The following is a 21,819-nucleotide window of genomic DNA, read 5'->3' on the forward strand; positions in this document are numbered from 1 at the left end:
TTATAGCCTTTTTTAAGCAGCATTAGGGAGACACATCACACTACCCTAACAATGGCATAGACAAATTTCTGGCCCCTTGTCACTCACTGAATCACAGTGGAAAATAATGTCCATGGCCTAGGGCAACCCCGGAGTGGGAAAGGCTTTCATCTAAGGTTAAATTTCAGATTCCAGTGATAAGATTAAATAGCAAGTGAGAACTTATATCAGGTGCTTGTTTACTGACTGGGCTAGCATCTGCCTGCAACTGTATCTAGTTACCTGTCATGTGTACCTGTTATACCTTCCTCAGCAATGGCAGTTAATGGACTGTGCCTTGCTTGGCTATCAGGGACTGCTGCTTTGTTTGGGAATATTATGCTTGGTAAAAGTCATATTGTACATCCAGATTTACCAAAATAACTGGATTATGTCAGCAGTCTTGAGGGGTGGGGCAACCAAGGAAGCTTCCCTATAAAGGGAAAGTTCACCGGCGAGTTCTCACTGAGTGAAAGGGAGAGAAGGAAACAAACCGTAATGTAAGTGAAACATTTTATGCACTACTGCTGTGGAAGGAATGGAAGATTTCTAGAAAATCATTAGTAACGTTCAGTGATTTGTTAGCAAATTGCTCAATTGATCTTTGTTTCACTCTGTGCAAGTGTGACATACACTCTGTGAGCTATACAATTTCTGCATGTGATGAACTGTAACTGTACTCTTCTGATGTGGTGAGTGTGATATCTGTACTCTGTGAGTGTGACGTGATCTGGCTCCTGTGAGTGTGCCACTGTTCATTCCCTGTGAGTGTGACACACTGTTCCCCATGAGTGTGACAAAGTCCATCCTCTGTGAGTGTGACACAGTCCGTTCCCTGTGAGTGTGACACAGTCTGTTCCCCGTGAGTGTGACACAGTCCATTCCCTGTGAGTGTGACACAGTCTGTTCCCCGTGAGTGTGACACAGTCCATTCCCTGTGAGTGTGACATAGTCTGTTCCCTGTGAGTGCGATGCACTCTTTCCCTATTTTGACACAGTTGCCTATGTGACAGATAATTCCTTGTGAATTTGACACCAGCCCCACACAGTGAGTGTGACATATTATACTCTCTGTGATAGTGAAACACTACGTTCTAATTCCTCTATTGATTTACAATTGAGATCACTGTTTTGAGTAACTCCTAGCTCTGGCTATAGGGAACACATAGCCAGTGTCAGCAGAGCAGGCCCAGATCTACACTCGGTACACAGGCTGCACCCTGTCACCTTTGAACACTCTGTTTCAATGTTTCCACAGCTGAGGACAGAATGATTAGATCATGAATATCGGTCCCTGTTCCTGACCCCTGCAGACTGCCTGTACGTTGTTGACTGGCAATAGTGTTTGCACTGAAATCATTGATAACCATAGTCATGGAGCCGTACAGCATGGAAACAGGCACTCAGTCCACTGACTCCACGCCAACTATCGAGCACCCATCTACACTAGTCACACTTTGTTCTCCCCATAACTCGATAATTGGCATCATGGTCAGCAGAAACATCATGGGCCAAAGGGCCTGTTCCTGTGCTGTACTATTGTATGTTCGATGTTCTAATTCCCACCAGGTTCTATTAACTTACCAAGCTGCACATTTTTTGGATGTGGGAGGAAACAGGAGTTATTGGGGGAAACCCATTTGGTCACAGGTAGAACATGCAAACTCCACACAGACAGCACCAGAGGCCAGGATCAAACACTGGTCACTGGAGCTGTGAGGCAGTAGCTCTACTGGCCGTGCCGCTGTGATGTCAAGGTACACAACAAACCAGTGGACATCCAACACACAGAAAGGTCTCAGGATCTTAACAATGACGCTGGGAGATGCAGTTTAGCATTGACCAGCAGTTTAGCATTGACCAGAAGTTTAGCACTGACCAACCAGTTGTGAAGGGGCACCAGCCTTCTCCCCACCCATGTGCAGGCGAGGGTGCATGAAGGAGAACTGGAAGGAGATCTTAGTGAATCAACGCAGAGTGTGCAGCAGTGAAGCTATCTGTTGCAGAAAGTGAGATGTGTCTTTCTCCATCTATAGTCCGATCACTGTGAGCTCACACATCGAGGAGGAATGAAGTTCCTGCTACTCACCCTGGTCCTGATGGCAGCCTGCTTCTACTGGACCAATGCTCAAGGTGAGTGAGCACACACATGCCAACAGCTATTCAAGGACAATTCCCTGTTCAATGGAAACATGTCAAGGGCTCAGGTTTTACAATGAGAATCACTAAGCTAAAAATCATTGTGTGTACTCGTGAGGCTGATGTTTTCCATTCGGGCTGGTGAAATGGACAAAGGGTTCACTGAATATTGTGCCTAAGGGCAGTGTTGAGAAGTCTGGTAATAATGGAGAGCTGGGTAGATCTTTGCTGTTCCTGGGCAGGCAAAGTTCCCTGGCACAGTGAAACGTGTTTATCTCAGGTGCCTGCAGCACCACATGCCCCAAGACTTCTCACACCGCCATCCTGCAGGAGGACTGTGTGTGATTATTCCTGTGAGGATGAGGCAGGAAGAGGTGTTCCCAGCTCTCTGCTTTATGTCCTGAAATGTTGTAGGTGCAGCCTGTGCTGGTCTGGCTCAGGTTTGGGATTCTAGACATCAGGAAAGTCCACTCCCCTTCTTCCCAGCTTGACCTTCAGGACACAGGGCTTGGTGACTATTGTTCTCCAGCTGTTGTTAACTAGGCTCTGGTACTGAGAGGCCTGGTTGCTGGTCAACTGGCCTGATCCAATTGCTGGGATGTTTCTGGTCAGAGCAACCTGACCTTGTGGTTAGTCACGTGTTAATGGTCGGGCCCTGTTGGTGTCCAAGTCCTATTCCTGTTCATGTTCTATTGCTGTTCAAGCCCTATTGATGTTGGGGTCCTATTATTGCCCAGGGGTCATATTCCTGTCCAGACCCTTCTGCTGAGCTGACCTAGCAGCTGGCATGACCTTGTAGTTGACCAGGTATGGGTGCACCTATTGGGCTCTCAACTCTACTGTTCACATCCCCTGCTCCCAGAAAACACTCTGTCCAGGGGTTAGGCCAACGTCACTTGGCACCCGGCAGAGGGCGAGATAGGCACTAATTTTCTAGTTTAGGGGTAGGGGTTAAATAAATTTGTGTTTGACACTAAGGAGTGGTGGCTTCATGATTACGTCGCTTTCAAAATTAATCTAGATTTCTTCCCTTCTTGCTCCAGGTTCCTTCCTCAGTTGATGTAAGTTGGGAGGTCTCACACCTACAGCTCTGTCAGTCACCCCATTTTCCACTGTCTCCATCACATTTACAATTAATACTCAAGATGTGTTTAAACGCCATGACGGTTTCTTACAAGTTGCTTGGATCAGGTTAAATTCTGGATTAATTTCTAACCATTCTTTCCCCAGAACACTGCCTCATTAGTTGTGTGATACAGTTGTGAGCAGAGCAGCTTCACAATTCCTCCTAAGTCTGTGTGAGGCCAGAGGGTTACTGTTTAACCAAGCAAGGCAATGCTAGCCCAGATTTTTCTGAATTTGTTCCCCTCCAACTTTCATACATAAACTTCTTCCACAACTCCTGGTTGATTCTCCTTCTCCTTAAGGACTAGATGTAACATCCCAGCACCAACTTGCACCAACTAACCTGTGTGGCTGAGCAGATCTGTGAGCTCACCACTGGGGAGACCTGGGCCAATCCCACACCCTGGCCTTAAATTAGACCCGATACATTGAGGAGCTGGTAGACGAGAGGAGGTGGGAACAGCAGAAGCCCTGTGATGGAGATCTCCGAGAACAGTCCTTGACCAAGGTGCATGTTGTTCCCATGTTCTAAGGTGACCATTAGAGTAGGACAACGAAGAGTTTACAGAAACAAAAAACCTCTTCAAGTACAGCTCAACAGAACCAGATAGAAGGAAGGGCATGTCTGATCAGGAGGGAAATACAGAGCTGTGGACAAAATTGTAGGAAGCTGGAATCATATCAAACACATCCATGTTAATGCCACTCTGGTGTACTGCTGTTGTGAATGGAGATCGGGGGGTGGGGAGGGGGTCATTCTGACAAATGCTGTTGCTCTCATTTAACCACGTTATGGTTTTTGTCTCTCAAAACAGCAAACTCATTTGAAGACTGCTGCTTGAAATATGTACATGTAAAACACCCCAGGAGGGTTCAGAAATTCATTGTCAGTCACCGGATACAGAGAACAGGTGGTGGTTGCAACTTACCTGCAGTGATGTAAGTACAAGATTAATTGTGATAATGACCCATGCCCTGCGCATTCCTACTGGGACAGTTCCCACTCCTACTGGGACTGTTCCCACTCCCTGCACACTCCCACAGGGACAGTTCCCACTCCCTGCACACTCCCACTGGGACAGTTCCCACTCCCTGCACACTCCCACTGGGACTGTTCCCATTCCCTGCACACTCCCACAGGGACAGTTCCCACTCCCTGCACACTCCCACTGGGACAGTTCTCACTCCCACTGGGACAGTTCCTACTCCCTGCACATTCCCATTGGGACGGTTCCCACACCATGCAAAGTCACACCAGGATAGTTCTCATTTCCTGAAATCTTACACCAATATGGTTCTTCACTCTTCTTGCTTATGTAAGCCCACAAGGAATATGGAATTTACACATTTACATGAGGATTGTGCCCAATACCACCTCACTTACACTCGGGTGTTTCCCCACCTCCGACACACTTACAACATTACAGTTCACACTCCCTTTTCACTCACTTCAGGGTCATGCACCAGGTTAGTGTCCTATTTCCTGCCACCAGCCTGCTTACACTAGGATGGTGCCCACTGCCAGTGCACTTATATTAGGCAATTTGCTCCTCTTTGTAAACTTAGACCAGGATAGTGCTTATTGTCAGCGTGCTTAGCCCAGGTTGTATCCACTCTCTGCAGATTTACTCCAGGATTGTCCCACTTGTGGCATACTTGTACCAGGATATGCCCATTGCCAGCACACTTAAACTTGGATAGTGCCCACTGTTAGCACACTTATACCAGAATAGTCCTGCGCTCCTTGCAGACTTACACTATGATAGTGACCTCCACTAGCATATTTACAGCAGGATAGTGTTCACTCCCTGCATGCTTACACTGGGATAGTGCACTCTGTTAGGATGCTTATGCTGGCAAAGTGTCCATTCCCTGTACACTTACACTAGGATAGTTCCATACATCTTGCAGACTAACATTGGGACAACGTCCAATACCTTGCACAGTGGAGCAACTAGAACAGCTGTTTTCTCACAGTTCCAGTAGCCTTGGTTCAATCCTGACCTCCGGTGCTGTCTGTATGGAGTTTGCACGTTCTCCTCATGACCATGTGGGTTTCCTCCGGGTGCTCCAATTTTCTCCCACATCCAAAAGATATGTGGGTTGGTAGGTTAATTGATCTCTGTAAATTGCCCTAATTGTGCAGTGAATGGTAGAGTCTGAGAGTAGGGAGTGGGAATGTGGGGAGAATACAATGGGTTATGGTAGGATTAGTGTAAATATAGGTCTCAATGGCTGGTGTGGACTCGGGTGATGGAAGGACCTGTTTTTGTGCTATAACTCCCTGTGATTCCATAACTAACTTTGGAAACCATTTCTGTGGAAATTTAGTGATAGAATCTGGGAGCCTGGCGGCATGGCCCTCAGGTCAGCTATCGTTCTGTGTTCTAGTCTGGTGATGTTTGAACATGATCTAATTTTTTCCATTTCTGCAGCCTCAAGTTGAGGCAGGTGAGCATTTGTGTTAACCCCAATGAGAAGTGGGTCAGAAATTACATCAATTCAACTGAAAAGAGACCAGTTAAGAGAACATGCAAGAAACATCCTGAATTCTGCAAAAACTGGCACAAAGTAAGTGGCAAGGTACTCATGAAGCAAGTCAATCTCGACGTGTGTTAATTCACTCTCAAGCTCACTGATTGCTTTGGTCCAAGCCTTGTTTTACTCTCTGTATCCTGAGTAGTATTAATGCAGCTCTCTCACTACCAGACACAGTAACTGTTTTAAATAGGGTCCCAGGAGATGCCATGTGGATTGGCAGTCAACCAGTAGACTCAGAACATGTTGCCTCAGACAGAGTAAGTTCCAGGAATCCAACATAGTAGATGACCAAAATAAAATATCCAAGATGTGCAGGTTGGATATCCAGATAATTAAGGAGTGTGGGGCTGGAATCAATAGGGAGCGTGGGTGGTTTTGTGGGGTGTCAGGAAGCCAGAGTGGCTGGAGAGTATATGGTCAGCCTGATGTTCTTCATATGTATTCTTTGGGTGTGTGTCCGTGCCAAAGAGGGCATATCTGAGACATCCAACAGCCTCGGCATTATGAAAATTCCAGCGACCTCCACCGCTTCCATGGTGGGTTGAAGGGGTGGGGATTGGAGCCATTTCAAACACTCATACCCATCTCTGGAGTGGAAGCAGCTTTTCCCCATCCAGCCCCCTTGGCAGTATGTTGATAACTTCACAAGTTACTTGAACTTTCTTCCTGTGGACGGCATGAGGCTAGATGGTCCTCAAAGGCATCCTTCAATGACCTTTCGGCTGTTAATATCAGGAATGTGGGAACACCTTAATGGTTGGATTTCCCCTGTACGGGCTGTCCTTACGCCCATGGTCTGGTAAGGAATGGGAGTAGCCTCAGTGTTACACATGTGTTGTGACATCCACAATGTAAGGGTGGGACTCTGTCGATCTGTGGGCCAAAGGGAAGACTGCTCCACCTGCTGGGGTGCTCCTGCATGGCCCTCTGTCATAGCAGGACAGATACCACTTCAGATCCATCCCCAGGACAGTAACAACAGGAGATACCAGAAATGCAGATGCTGGGATCTGGAGAAACAAATAATCTGCTGACAGTAACAACAGGAGTGCACTAGACAGCAGTGGATTGTCTTCCCTGGTATCTCATTAATTTATAATAATCCAATCTTCTCATTAACTCTCTCCATTTAGTTCCCTGAATGAGAATCAATAATCCATTACAATTAAACGCAGTACTGGAGCAGAATGAGTGTCTTTCCTGTGTATAAATCTAACCTGGCCTAGCCCTCTGAGTGGAGCGGCCCACACTGTCAAATCTTTGCTCTGCTTAGGGATTTGTTGCATTTACAATCTGGCCTCACATTCCAGATTACTAGCATAATGATTTCAATTGGTTTATTATTCTCACATGTACCGAGATACAGTGGAAACTTTGTTTTGTGAGCCATTTAGACAGATCATGCCATACATAATGAAATCAAAGTAATTAAAAGAAAACAGAATGCAGAATATAGTATTGCAGTTACAGAGAAAGTGCAGTGCAGGTGGACAAATAAAGTGCAATGTAAAGTGAAAAGCCTTGAGCCACCTCAGACGATTAAATCCAGCTTGTCTTTGTAAATGCTGCCGTTCATTTCTCCCCTTGTGCGTTTATAATATTACAATGTGTCTGAAAATCAACTCGCTTTTTACCTTTCAGGAGTAGTATGGAGGATGGAAGTTGACACATGACTCTCCCTGACCGGAGGCCTTTTCATTTTGGAATAAAGGTCCAAGCACATTGTATAAGACCACACTGAGAGCAGTTAATGCTTAACCAAGCTCAAACATAACCAGGAGACCCCTGGGAGAGGACCATGGAAGGAAGGCAATGTCAGTACCAGGACACCATATTGTCAGACATACATTTGCCAGTGAATTATTTACATACTTTGATCATCACTGTTTAATCAGGAATGCTGTCATTATATCAAACTGCAGACAGTTTCATTGTAATTTCTCAGCTATGTGTCATTCTGTGCAAGGCCTTTTTTTTACTGTAGAGACTGATTTATCTTGTATAATTTACTCCATTTAAGTTACCATTTCAATATTTTTGGTGTGAGGGAAAGCAGTGGACACACATCCGGGTGCTACAGGCACAGGACAGAATATTGGAACAGGAACAAGTCATTCACCCACTCAGACTTCTGCAGTTTTCAATGGGCTGCAGTGTGGGCCTCAGTCCAACCTTGCCTACATGTAGCAAGTAAAATATTGTCTCAAACATTTAGTGTAGATTATGTGTCACAATAATTGATTGATTCTGATGGTTTGATGTAGCTTAATGCAGAAATAGGCCTGATTAAGTGCACTCCAGATATTGTTTCAATGATTCAATAAACATCCATCAGTTTAACCAAACTGTCTGCAGTGCTTCATTTCATCTCTGATCACGCCAGCCTAGAGTGCTAATGAATGTTGACAGCCCAGAGAAACTACAGATCAAAAATGGTCCACCTGTAAAGCTACTGATGGTTCAAACCAAATTATGAAGTTCAAAAATCAGGGGGCTCCCACATCCCTGTCAATGAGTCATAGAGTGATGGATGATATTATAGAGTTGTATAGCACAGAAATGGGCCGTTAGGCCCAACTCGTCCATGCTGACTGTGATGCCGATCTACATTAATCCCATTCTCCCGCTTTAGGTCCGTATCCCTCTACTCCTTTCCTATCCAAGTATCTGTCCAAATGCTTTATAAACACTGTAATTGTAGCTGCCTCTACCACTTCATCTGGCAGCTCAATCCATAAAACCACCATCCTCTGTGTGAAAAATGCCCCCCAAGTCCCCTGTAAATCTTTCCCCTCTCACCTTAAGCCTATGCCCTCTAGTTTTAGACTCCCCCACCCGAGGAAGAAGATTCTGACTGGCTCCCCATCTATGCCCCTCATAACTTTATAAACCTCCATAAGGTCATCCCTCAGCTTTTTATGTTCCAGTGAGAATAAAACCGTAAGACCACAAGATATAGGAGCAGAATTAGGCCATTTGGCCCATTGATTCTGCTCCCCCATTCAATCATGATTGATCTTTTTTCAATCCCATTCTCTCGCCTTAGCCCCCTTTACCAATCAAAAGCCTATCAATCTTTGCCTTACACCCAATGACTTGGCCTCCACTGCACTCTGTGGCAATGAATTCCACAGATTCACCACCTTCTAGCTGAAGAAATTCCTCCTCTTCTCAGTTTTAAAGGGATGTCCCTTTATTCTGAGGCTGTGCCCTTAGATCCTAGACTCTCCTACTAATGGAAACATCCTCTCCACCTCCACTCTATGCAGGCCTTTCAGTTTCAATGAGGATCCCTCCCCACCCCGGGTCCTTCTGAACTTCAACGAGTACAGGCTCAGAGACATCAAACACTCCTCATATGTTAACCCTTTCATTCCCAGGATCATTCTTGTGAATCTCCTCTGGACCCTCTCCAATACCAGCACATCCTTCCTTAGATATGAGGCCCAAAATCGCTCACAATACTCCAAATGTGATCTGACCAATGCCTTACAAAGTGTCAGCAGTACACCCTTGCTTTTATATTCTAGTCCTCTCAAAATGAATGCTAACATTGCATTTGCCTTCCTTACTACCAACTCAACCTGCAAGTTTACCTTAAGGGAATGCTGAACCAGTACTCCCAAGTCCCTTTGCACCTCTGATTTCTGAATTACCTCCCAATTTAGAAAAGAGTCTACACCTTTATTTTTCCTACCAAAGTACATGACCATACACTTCCCTGCGCTGTATTCCATCTGCCACTTCTTTGTCCATTCTCCCAACCTGTCCAAGTTCTTCTGCAGACTCCCTGCCTCTGCAACACTACCTGTCTCTCCACCTATCTTTGTATCATCTGCAAACTTGGCCACAATACCATCAGTTCCTTCATTCAGTTCATTAACGTGTAAAGTGAAAAGTTGTGGTCCCAACACTGACCCCTGCAGAACTCCACTAGTCACTGGCAGCCATCCTGAAAAGGACCCCTTTATCCTCATTCTCTGCCTCTGTCAGTCAGCCAATCTTCTATCCATGTTAGTACCTTGTCTCTAACACCATGGGTTCTTATCTTGTTTAGCAGCCTTGTGTGTGCCACCTCATCAAAGGGCTTCTGAAAATCCAAGTAAGTAATGTCCACTGACTCTCCTTTGTCTAACCTGCTTGTTACTTCCTCAAAGGATCCTAACAAACTTATCAGGCAAGATCTCCCCTAAGTGAAACCATGCTGACTTCATTGTATTTTATTTAGTACTTCCAAGTACTCTGAAATTTCATCCGTAATAATGGACTCTAAAATCTTACCAATCCCTGAGGTCAGGCTAACTGCCCTATAATTTCCTGTCTTTTGCCTCCCTCCCTTCTTAAACAGGGGTGTCATATTTGTAATTTTCCAGTCCTCTGGGACCCTCCCTGACTCCAGTGATTCTTGAAAGATCACTACTAGTGCCTCCACAATCTTTTTGGCTACCTCTTTCAGAACCCTGGGGTGTAGTCCATCCAGTCCAGGTGATTTATCCACCGTCAGGCTTTTTAGCTTCCCCAGTACCTTCTTAGTAATGGCCACTATACTCACCTCTGCCCCTGACTCTCTTGAATTTCTGGCATGTTACTGGTGTCTTCCACTGTGACGACTGATGCAAAGTATCTATTCAGTTCCTCTGCCATTTTTTGCTCTCCGTTACTACCTCTCCAGCATCATTTTCCAGCGGTCCAATGTCCACTCTTGCCTCTCTCTTACCCTTTATGTATCTAAAAAAAGTTTGCAATCTTCCTTTATATTCTTGGCTAGTTTATCCCCCCTTATTGCTTTTTTTAGTTGTCCTCTGTTGGTTTTTAAAGGCTTCCCAGTCCTTTGGCTTCCCACTAATCTTCGACATATTGCATGCCTTTTCCTCTGCTTTTATGCAGTCCCTGACTTCCCTTGTCAGCCATGGTTCCCTCATGCTCCCCTTAGTCTGCTTCTTCCTCCTCGGGATGAAGTTCTGCTGTGTCTCCCGAATTACCCCCAGAAACTTCTTTCATTGCTGCTCCACCGCCTTCCCTGCTTGGTCCCCTTCAAATCAACTCTGGCCAGCTCCTCCCTCATGCCTTTGTAGTCGCCCTTACTCAACTTTAGTACCATTACATCTGATTTCAGCTTCTCCCTCTCAAACTGCAGGGTGTTCTATCATATTATGCTCACTGCCTCCTAAGGGGTCCTTCACCCTAATCAAGTCTGCCTCATTACACAACACTTACCCTTGATAGTAAGTGACAGTACCATCAGTGAGTAGATAAGATAAGATATCTTTATTTGTCATATGTACATCGAAACACACAGTGAAATACATCTTTTTGCGTAGGTGTTCTGGGGGCAGCCCGCAAGTGTCGCCACTCTTCCAGTGCCAACATAGCATGCCCACAACTTTCTAACCCGTATGTCTTTGGAATGTGGGAGGAAACCGGAGCACCCGGAGGAAACCAATGCAGACACGGGGAGAACGTACAAACTCTTTACAGACAGTGGCCGGAATTGAACCTGGGTCACTGGCGCTGGTTAGCATCATGCTAACCGCTACACCACCGTGCCTGCCTACACTCACCCCATCCTGGGGATTACCATTGACTAGAAACTCAACTAGACCTGCCTAAACTTGCCACAAGGTACCCATCCTCTGACCTGCTCTGATAAAGCAGGTCGGAGTTCGGGTACCTTGTGGCAAGTGATGCATTGCCGAACCCTTCACCTATGAGTCAAACGTCAGGAGAAACTCAACACCATCCAGAACAAAGCAGCCTGTTTGATTGGCACCTCATTCAGCACTGTAAGTATTAATTTCCTTGCCACTGGTTCACAGAGACTGCAGAGTGTACCACCTACAGAAGTTACTCACCTGGGCTACTCTGACAGCACCGTCCAATCCAGCGACCTCTACTACCAAGCACAATGAAGGCTTCAGGCCTATGGGAAGACCACCTCCCTGCAGGTTTCCTCCCTTGTCAAAAATCTGGCAACAGTTTGCTCTTCATTCACTGCTGTTGGGTCTTAATCCAGGAACTCCTTCCCCTACAGCACTTTGAGAATACCTTCAGCAGAGGGATTGCAGTGGTTTAAGAAGATGAAGCCCAGATCCTGAAAAATGAATAAAACCCACAGTGCTTCAGTCTTCACTGTGGAAGACACCAGCAACATGCCAGAAATTGGAGTCGGGGGCAGAAGTGAGTGTAGTCGCTATTACTAGGGAGAAGGTACTTGGGAAACTGAAGGGTCTGAAGGTAGACTCGATGGGCCGAATGGCCTAGTTCTGCTCCTATGTCTTATGATCTCATGGTAAAATTGCAGCCTAGATGACAACACCCCTGCACTCTGGACAACATCATATATCTTTGGCCTTTCCCTGAATGCAGATAGGAAAGGACCTATATTGGAATCAGGAATGGAAGAAAAGATGTTTGTCATATGAGAATTTAATCTGGCAACCACTGTACGTGAGTATGCAAGGAAGTGTGATTGGGAAAGTTAAGAGATATTGGGACTGTAAACATAATTATATTAGCCTGGAGCCAATGCAGGAGAGGGATTTTCTGTATCAATCAGTGAAACCATAATAAAGGGTCTTGCTCCATGACCTTCAGTACAAAGTACCAGTCTTGGAAAGTTGACTTGTATAGAGGCTTGATTGATGTCTGCAGTCTGTGAACAGTCTGGTCAATGGATTATGGGATAGACATTCAAACATGAGTGCAAGGAAACACAGCTAACTGAATGGATAAGACGATATCTGGATGCTGAAGAAAGGTTGCAGAAACTGTGAAGGATGGGGGCTATCTTTACTGTCCCTCTTGACACAGTCTGAACTACACTGGGTGCGGTAGCATATTGATACTGGACTTGTAACCTAGTGGTTTGGAACTAGTGACATGAGTTTAAATCCTACCATGAAACTTGAATGCAGCTGAAAAAATTCAAGCTATAAGAATGATATGAATTCTTGTAAAAACCCATCTGGTCTACTTCACAGGGGATATGAAGCAATATTTCCTGATAAAATTAAAGCTCTACCTGTAGCAACATCTCTCCATGTCAATACGTACTTACTTTTTTTTAATAATCTTTTAGAAACACCCATGATTACAAATTAAATAGAAATACATTATAAATATTGCTGCTGGCAATGGCGCCTGCCAGAACGTGATCTCAACTAAACAAAGTCAACAAGACAGGTTTTGAAAGAGGTTATTTGAGAAAATCTGTTTGGTTCCTTAATGTCCATAAGTACAGGCGTACCTTTATGGTATGGAAGATATATTGCTGTACCAGATACAGCTGTTTTATTGAGGATTACTACCTTCAATAAAGAATGGTGTGTTGATGGCAGTACCTGGGGTCTGAATGATGCTCAAAGCCAAATGAATGATTTCAGTGTGATGGTGTTGGGGGGAAGAATGAATGATGCTGGAGTGTCCAAGTGGACTATGATAGCAAACTGAGTGAAACTACGGACCTGAGCGAGCACCACTGGGGACTGGGCAAGTGATGCTTGGCAGCTGAGTTAGTAAGACTTCAGGGACTGGAGATGAGAGGTGGGAGTAAGCTGATGCTGCAGGACCAAGTGAGTGACTGGGGGGTGGTTGGGAGGACAGTTCCTCAAACAGTGCTGATGGTGGAGATTGCTGAGAGATTTATGTTGAAGTTGGAAATGATGATGATTGAAACTGATACTGGAATTGATGAACGTTGGAAGTTCGAGAAGAAACAAAGCTGAATCTCAGGAGTCTTCCCCTCCCAGTTGGTGGATAGACTTGACTGGCAAAAAATGAAGCTCCATCACTAAATTTCTTCACTGGTTTGCACATTGCATGTCGAACAATATTTCATTGTAGGGAAGATATGTAGGAACGTGTTAAATTCACTCCCCCTTCTCTCTACTTTGTTACTCTGCACACTCACCTGAGGCATTATTTCATAATCTGGGAAAACTAGTCATTAAAACTCATTTGAGAGGATGGAACAAAGAATCTTAGTGCTGTCAGAATTAATGATCTGCTACCTAGTTGAGAGATATAGATTAGGGCTGTTGAGCATGCTAACAGAATTCACAAATACCAGTCATATAGAAAGAATGTATTATAAAAACATAAATAAGCCTAAAATGACCCCCTGGAGGATGTTTAGTAATATTATCCCAACTATTCCTGGCAAATCAAATTACTGAATTTATAAATTACTTTGGGTGAATGTAAATAACTAAATAATTTCAAGTGCATGTTGAAAACTAAACAAGGTGACCACTGGATAAATAGATTGAGAAACTACTGAACAAATCATGGGTTTTTAATTCTTATTGGCTCTTCAAATGATTAGTTAATTATTGAATTCATGTTAGATAGGATTTTAAGAGGCTTGCATTCCCATTGAACTTTTCACAACCCCAAGATTCTACAATCAGTGTTGTAGTCAGTATTGTGTCTTAGAAATACAGTAGTTAATTTTATGCACAGAGAGCTCCCTTTATCACCAATTGACCAATGGAGAGATAAATATCAGTTAGGACACCAAGGATAATTCTCATGCACACTTTGAAAAGCGTTGTGGGATTTCTTACACTTACTTGTGAAGGAAAATGGGCTGAAAAATGGCAGCTGGAATTTATTGCAGACAAGTGTGAGGTGATGCAGTTTGGGAGGACAAACCAGGGTAAGATTTACACAGTGAATGGTAGGGCTCTGAGGTGTGCGGTAGAAAAAGGGACCTGGGAATACAGATCCATAGTTCCTTGAAAGTGGCATCACAGGTAGATAGGGTTGTAAAGAGAGCTTTTGGCACTTTGGCCTTCATCAGGGCATTGAGTACAGGAGTTGGGATGTTATGTTGAAGTTGTACAAGACGTTGGTGAGGCCAAATTTAGAGTATTGTGTGCAGTTCTGATCACCTACCTACAGGAAGGATATCAATAAGCTTGAAAGAGTGCAGAGAAAATTTACACGGATGTTGCTGGGACTTGAGGACCTGAGATATAGGGAAAGGTTGAATAAGTTAGGACAAGAGGAGAGATCTTATAGAGGTATACAAAAATATGAGGGGTATAGATAGGGTGAATGCATACAGGCTTTTTCCCCTCAGGTTTGGTGAGACTGGAACTATAGGACATATGTTTAGGGTGAAAGGTGAATATATATAAGGGGAACCTTCTGCACTCAGAGAGTGGTGCAAGTGTAGAACGAGCTGCCAGCAGAAGTGGTAGATGCGGGTTCAATTGTAACATTTAAGAGATGTTTGGATAGGTACGTGGTGGATGGGGGGGGGGGGGGTGTTGTTTGGAAGGATATGGCCCAGGTGCAGGTAGATGGCACTAGGCAGAAGATCAGTTCAGCATGGATTAGATTGGCCGAAGGGCCTGTTTCTGTGCTGTAGTGCTCTATAAGTGGATAGGACCTCAGCTTAAGATCTCGGCTGAAAGTCAATGCCTCTGACAGTGCTGCATTCCCCCAGTACTGCAGTGGTATGTTAGCCTCACCTTTTGTGCTTTGAACTCGTGGGGCTTCAATTCAAACTCAGAGGCGAGGGTGCTATAAACTGTTAACCATATGTCACAATTAATTAACAAATGAATTGCTTCAGCATTCAAATAAAACTCATAAACCAAACAATTGAAAGGGACTCTGAGCAACAGCTTTAGAATTGGTGTTGGTACCTGACTGTGAGTCAAAATCTCAGTCCTGACTGAGTAAAGTTAATGTCTAAATTTACTGATATCACATTGGCCAGAATTTCATGGGAGAATTGAGCTTCTCATACTTGCTACACATCCACCCATTAAACCTGCTCTTACTTTGAGGAAAGACTCTGTACTGTCCAATCATAAACCGCACAAAAATACCTTAACATCTGTCAGGTTGAATCAGCCATCAATGCTGATGAACAGTTTAAATGGTTCATGTGTCTGACATTCGATAACTACAATTCAAAGATATAAGAAGTTTTTAAAAAATCATAAAAACATCAACAAATGAAAACACTAGAAAATATTTCAAACAATTAGGCACATTTAATCAACATTATGAATTCAGAAACTAAATTATTTGAAATCCATCAATTCTCCTTCACAACCCGTACTCTCCTTTGAAATGAATGGAATGGTGGAAGCTGTGCGAGGTCTAACATAAGGGATGTTCACCAGGCAGATTTCCCACAAGCAGTGCAACCTCAGAGTGCAGTTGGGGAATTAGGTTATTTACAATGTACGGGAGTCCCAAGTTTCATAGAGCATAGAACAGTACAGCACAGAAACAGGCCCTTTGACCCATGATGTTATGTCGAACTAATTAAGCTAATGCCACCTAATCCCTTCTGCCTGCACATGGTCCATATCCCACCATTCTCCACGCCTCTATCCTATCTGACGCCACCACCACCCGTGGCAGTGCATTCCAGGCACCCACCACTCTCTGTGTAAAAAAATGCTTCGTATATCTCCTTTGAACTTTCCCCCTCTCACCTTAAATGCATGCCCTCTACTATTAAACATTTCTGGGGAAAGAAATGCCAGCCATCTACTCCATCAATTGCCTCTCATAATCTTATAAATTTCTATCGGGTCTCCCCTCAGCCTCCACTGCTCCAGAGAAATAACCCTAGTTTGTCCAACCTCTCCTTATAGCATGTGCCCTCTAATCCAGGTAGCATCCTGGTAAACCTCTTCTGCACCCTCTCCCAAGCCTCCACATCCTTCCTGCAATGGGGTGACCAGACATTTCCTGACACTTACATGCAGAAATCCCAGCAGTTGCATTCTTAACCGCTGGCATTTTCCCAGAAAATATGAGCTAATATCTTTGTCATACTTTGTCTTATTGGAAGATATTGGTGTGAATTTGCCTGGGAAGTTCCAGCAATTCAGCGTGTCCTTTCCAAAATCATTCAGCCGACAGCAGTTATTCTCTGCTGGGCTCCCTTCCCTCTCTTGACTTTATTCCACACTCCACCTATTTTTGTTTTGCTCTTTATCAAGTACATTACAGATTAAACAGTAAATAATATACCTTGAGGATCATTTTTTGGGGACTTTCAGAAAGAATGTGGGAAATTTTCTTGTGAAAGATTTCCAAATAAATTAAATGTTAGCAGAATTCAAGGTGCAACGTGGAAGGCAGTTAAAATAGACTGCAGAGAGTGGTTTTCTCAGGAGTATCCAGTCTGTTTTATAGGGTAACATAGCAGTCAATATGTGCAGTATGTAGCCAGCTTCCACAGGTATCAATGAGAAATTAACCAGCTGATCTGTTTCAGTGGTATTGGTGAGGAGTGAATGCTGACTAGAATACTGGGAAAAATTCCTTGTTCTTCCAATAAAACTCAGGTGTTGACTGCAACCACTGCTTCCTTTTGCATGTTTTCATGACTTTGGGCTTGCACAAACCAGCTGGCAAGAGCTGCTGTCTCACAGCGCCAGAGACCCAGGTGCAATCCTGACCTCAGGTGTGGAGTTTGCACGTTCTTCCTCTGACCATGTGGGTTTCCCCGGGTGCTTTGGTTTCCTCCCACATCCCAAAGGTGTGCAGACTGGTCGGTTAATTGGCCATTTTATATTGCCCTGAATGTAGACGAGTGGTAAAATCTGGGGAGAGTTAATGAAAATGTGGGGACAATGAAATAGGATTAATGTACAAGTAGTATAAATGGGTTGGCACAGACATGGTGGGCTGAAGGGACTGTCTCCATTCTGTATCTCTCAATGACTGTGTCTATGACCCCCCACCCATGACTCCATGCCAAATCCTGAGTTTTCACCAGTATTCCAGGTGACTCAAAGATGGAATTTCATATTCCGCTTCCATTTGGAGTTGGTAACCTCATCAAGCAAAGTTTATTCTGATGGAGTTCCCAACTCCAAATGGAAGCAGGATTTAAAATTCCATCTTTGAGTCACCTGGAATACTGGAATGTTAGTTAAAAACTGCATTGTTGCTGGTTTGTGCTTATTAATATGATAATGCCTGAATTCAAAATGCTCAGAATTTGCTGCACTAAATATTCAAATTAACACCATCAAGCGAACATCTATCCAATTGCCAGCAACACATTATGAGATCCAGCAGTTAAAAACATTGAAAATACTGTTCAAACATAAAGTTGTGATTTCATTCCTTCCCACAAGAGCTGTTTACTTTTTCATTCCATGATGTTAAATCTTGTGCCTTTGTGCCCAGCCGAACCCCATTATTTCCCCCCTCCTCTCCAACCACCATCCCTCTAAAGTGGCCAGGACCCTGGAAGAGCCAAATGACTTCTTCAGTTCCATTACAGGGTTGAAGTCAATTTGATGTGACTTTATTCTTAATCAACCTTTCTTCCAAGTACTCGAGAGCAGCAGGAGCTTGACCTCCTCTGCTCTGGATTTCCACAGAGTTCGAGGTTTGGAGGCAGCTCAGCAGCTGCTACTCGCAGGTGCCTTCCTCCACAAGAAAAGAGGCAAATAGAAGGAAGACGAGACAAGATGGCTCCTCGATGCAGAATTTATCTGGAAGCTTTTGTAAATTAAACCTGAGTTCACAGGTCTACACACAGAGATTGGCACACAGGGCTATGGTTGGCACCTTTCCTGAAAGAACTGTGCTTTCACAATGGGACGTTCCTTCAGCACTGCATTAGGGTGCTAGCTTTTGAGATCAGAGATTAAGCTGACTGTCCCTGAATTCTCTTGAGCAGAATGGGAGATTATCTCATTGAAATGAACAAAATTCTCACTGGGCTTTACAGGGTGGATGCAAAGCTGATGTTTCCCATGACTGAGATCTCAAGAACCACAGTATCAAAATCAGAGATTGGCCACGAGAAGATGTGAAGAAATTTCCTCACCCAGAAGGTGGTGAATTTTTGGAATTCCCTACCGAAGACAGATGAGGAAGGCTCAGCCACTGATTATATGCAGGGGATCAACATATATTTGGATATTAAGGGAATGAATGGATGTGGGGTTATTAGCACAGGAAGTGGCACAAATGAAAAATCAACCACAATTGTATTGAATGACAGGCCAGGCACAATGGGCTGAATGGCCTCATCTTACTTCTGCTTCTTATATCCTTATGACTTGAGTATGTTTGAGGGTCTCACTGCGTGATTGATTTGCTCTCATGCAGACAGCTCAGGAACAGTAGACTCACAAGCAGTTAGGGAACAACCAGCACTCCTAACAGTAGCTTCTGTTACCCCTTGACATTTGCCGACATTAAACACCTCCTTGCTGGTTGCTCCCCACAAGTTCTGACTCTGTCCTCATTGTCCCCCAGAACCACTGTGACACCAGCAGGCTGATCCCCAGTTGCCTTATGCTTACAGACTGTGTGTTATTCTCAGCAACTCGATGTTAATGAAGCACAAGCCCTGACTTCTGAGCACCATTCAGGCACAGGGGTTCTCGGCTTAAAGATGACAGCAGTTCACTGAAGTCCATGAGAAATCCTACCTGCTTCTTGGTTCGGCAGTTTGGAAAAACGGAGGAAGATTTAGTGTTCCGCCCACATATGTGCACAGTATACATAAGTTACAACACTGTAGAGATTGTGATATTAACATACTATTCCAGAAATAGTGAGTTTATAATCCAACAAATAAAATTATGAAACTGAATTCAATGACTTTGATTCTTGCTCTTGCAAATTTCTACAGATGTATGGTGGAGAGCATTCTAACTGGTTGCTTCACAACCTGGTGTGGAGGCTCCAATGCACAGGATTGCAAAAGGCTGCAGAGGGTTGTGGACTCAGCCAGCTCTATCACAGGCACAACCATCACCGCCATCTAGGACATCTTCAAGATGCGGTGCCTCAAGAAGGCGGGATCCATCATTAAGGACCCTCACTATCTGGGACATACCCTCTTCTCGTTACTACCATCAAGGAGGAGGTACAGGAGCCTGAAGACCCACATTCAGCAATTCAGGAACAGCTTCTTCCCCTCCGTCATCAGATTTCTGAATGGTCCATGACACCTGAACACTACCTCATTATTCCTTTTTTTTTGCGCTATTTATTTATTTTGTAATTTCTAAGTAATTTTATGTCTTTGCACTGTACTGCTCCCACAAAACAATAAATTTCATGTCATACAAGTCAGTGACAATAAACCTGATTCTGACTCTGAAAGTATTGCATTCATGTAACATCAAGTGTGACTCGGGGTAGTTGCAAGATAATTCACAGTCAATGAATTATTTTTGAAATCCTGTCACTGTGGTGAACCTCTAAAAGGTTTTCTGCAGACCTGCATCCAAATCTGGAGCCGTGTTTGTTGGGATTCCTACACAAAAGTTACCCATGAGTGAAGCTCAAATATCCTACAAACAAGTGGCCTGACTGCACAACACCAGACTGTGACTCCAGTGACAGACAAGCAAAATACTAGCATGAATCAAGACAGGGCATTTTGAGCATGGAGTAATTCTAAACCCAAATGTGATTGGATCAAAGGGGAATAGGGCCAGAAGGTGGAGATGAGGTAGAAGATCAGCCACGTTCATCCAGTCGGAAAGCAGGCTTGAAGGAGTCCTGCTTCTATTTCTTATGTCTTTGGATGGTTCTGTAAGAGAATGATTAACATGATAACAGCTACATTTAAGGAGAGGCAACAGTTGCAGATTGTGAAATCTTTTTAAGGTTTTACGATCATCATTTAGATAGTAATGGTAATATCTTTGGAAAGTGCAATAAAAGCTGTTTTCAGTCAACGGGCTAGAACTTCTCTATGCAGCTAACAGCGTGGTGCAGATTCTACAATCTCGCCCTCAATGTGGACAAAACAAAGGAGATGGTGATTGATTTCAGGAGGGCTGGCAAGCATGATCATACACCGCTGACTATTGATGGTGCTGCTGTGGAGAGGGTCAGCAACATTAAGTTCCTGGGGGTTCACCTAGTGGATGACCTGACCTCCACTATTAACACTGCAGCCATCGTTAAAAAAGCCCAGCAGCGGCTTTACCCCCTCCGGAGACTCAGAAAGGCAGGCCTCCCTATTCCGCACTTCATCACTTTTTACAGGGGCACCATTGAAAGCATCCTGACCTACTGCCTCACCTCCTGGTTTGGTAGCTGCAAGGCCTACGAACAACAGCAGCTCAATAGGACGGTGAAGACAGCCAGCAGGATCATTGGTGCCCTCTCCCCTTTTTGATGGGGATCTATCAGCAACGCTGCGTTCGCAGAGCTACGGCCATCATTAAGGACTTCCATCACCCTTCTCACGACCTGTTTTCCCTCCTGCCGTTGGGGAAGAGGTATAGGAGCATCTGCTCTAGATCTAGTAGGATGCTGAACAGTTTTTTCCCACAAGCAGACTGGATCATAAATGGACTGTGTCCCCTTCCACTTCCGCCGACGAGCTCTCCCTCCACACACACGGACACACTCACATCAATACAGAAACACTTTGATAGTTAATTACCTGATACGTTGAACTTCATCTCGAACTGAATAAGCACTTATTAATACATAAATGCACTTTAACAGATATGAATATGTGGTGTTGATATGTTTTTAGTTTTGTTTTAGAGATGTTTTTATAGACTATTTTAGATATTTATCACTGTTCTTTTTGTTGCACTGATATGAGCTGGTGAGAAACAGTATTTTGTTTTTTTTGTGTATGTAAATACTCAGAGAAATGACAATAAGGTAAACCTTGAATCTTGAATCTTGCAGCACAACGTCTTTGTGTAAATGAATTTTATCCAGAATTGGATGGCTGAGCACAATCTGATTATCTGTGTCAGGATTGCACATATAGAAATTTGTCCAGGTCCTCTAGATGTTTGAACTTTGGCATTACTGCCACAAAATACTGTGTACATTGAAGGCCTGTGGGTGATGTCACACTGAAAGAGGCTTTACCGAGAGAACAGGTCAGCGTTAGTGAAAAGGAACCAAGCCTGCATGGTGTGCCACCATGAACTATGAGGCTTTCACTTTCTCACGGGTAGATACTGTTTCATTATTTTGTGTTATGTTCGTTCCCACCACTCAACCCCTTCACTGCCA

The 21,819-nt window shown here is 44.1% G+C and overlaps 1 protein-coding gene across 1 annotated transcript; it reads left to right on the plus strand.

The window, feature by feature from the left end:
* The first annotated feature begins 454 nt into the window (after positions 1-454).
* ccl25b (chemokine (C-C motif) ligand 25b) lies at positions 455-8,168 on the plus strand. Its single transcript, XM_052037930.1, has 5 exons — positions 455-518; positions 2,055-2,151; positions 4,098-4,221; positions 5,718-5,853; positions 7,465-8,168. The coding sequence occupies exons 2-5, from the start codon at positions 2,088-2,090 to the stop codon at positions 7,468-7,470; spliced, it is 330 nt and encodes a 109-aa protein (XP_051893890.1). The 5' UTR covers positions 455-518; positions 2,055-2,087; the 3' UTR covers positions 7,471-8,168.
* The last annotated feature ends 13,651 nt before the right edge of the window (positions 8,169-21,819 follow it).

The sequence above is a fragment of the Pristis pectinata genome, chromosome 24 (genome assembly GCF_009764475.1).
Source record: "Pristis pectinata isolate sPriPec2 chromosome 24, sPriPec2.1.pri, whole genome shotgun sequence".
NCBI lineage: Eukaryota > Metazoa > Chordata > Chondrichthyes > Rhinopristiformes > Pristidae > Pristis > Pristis pectinata.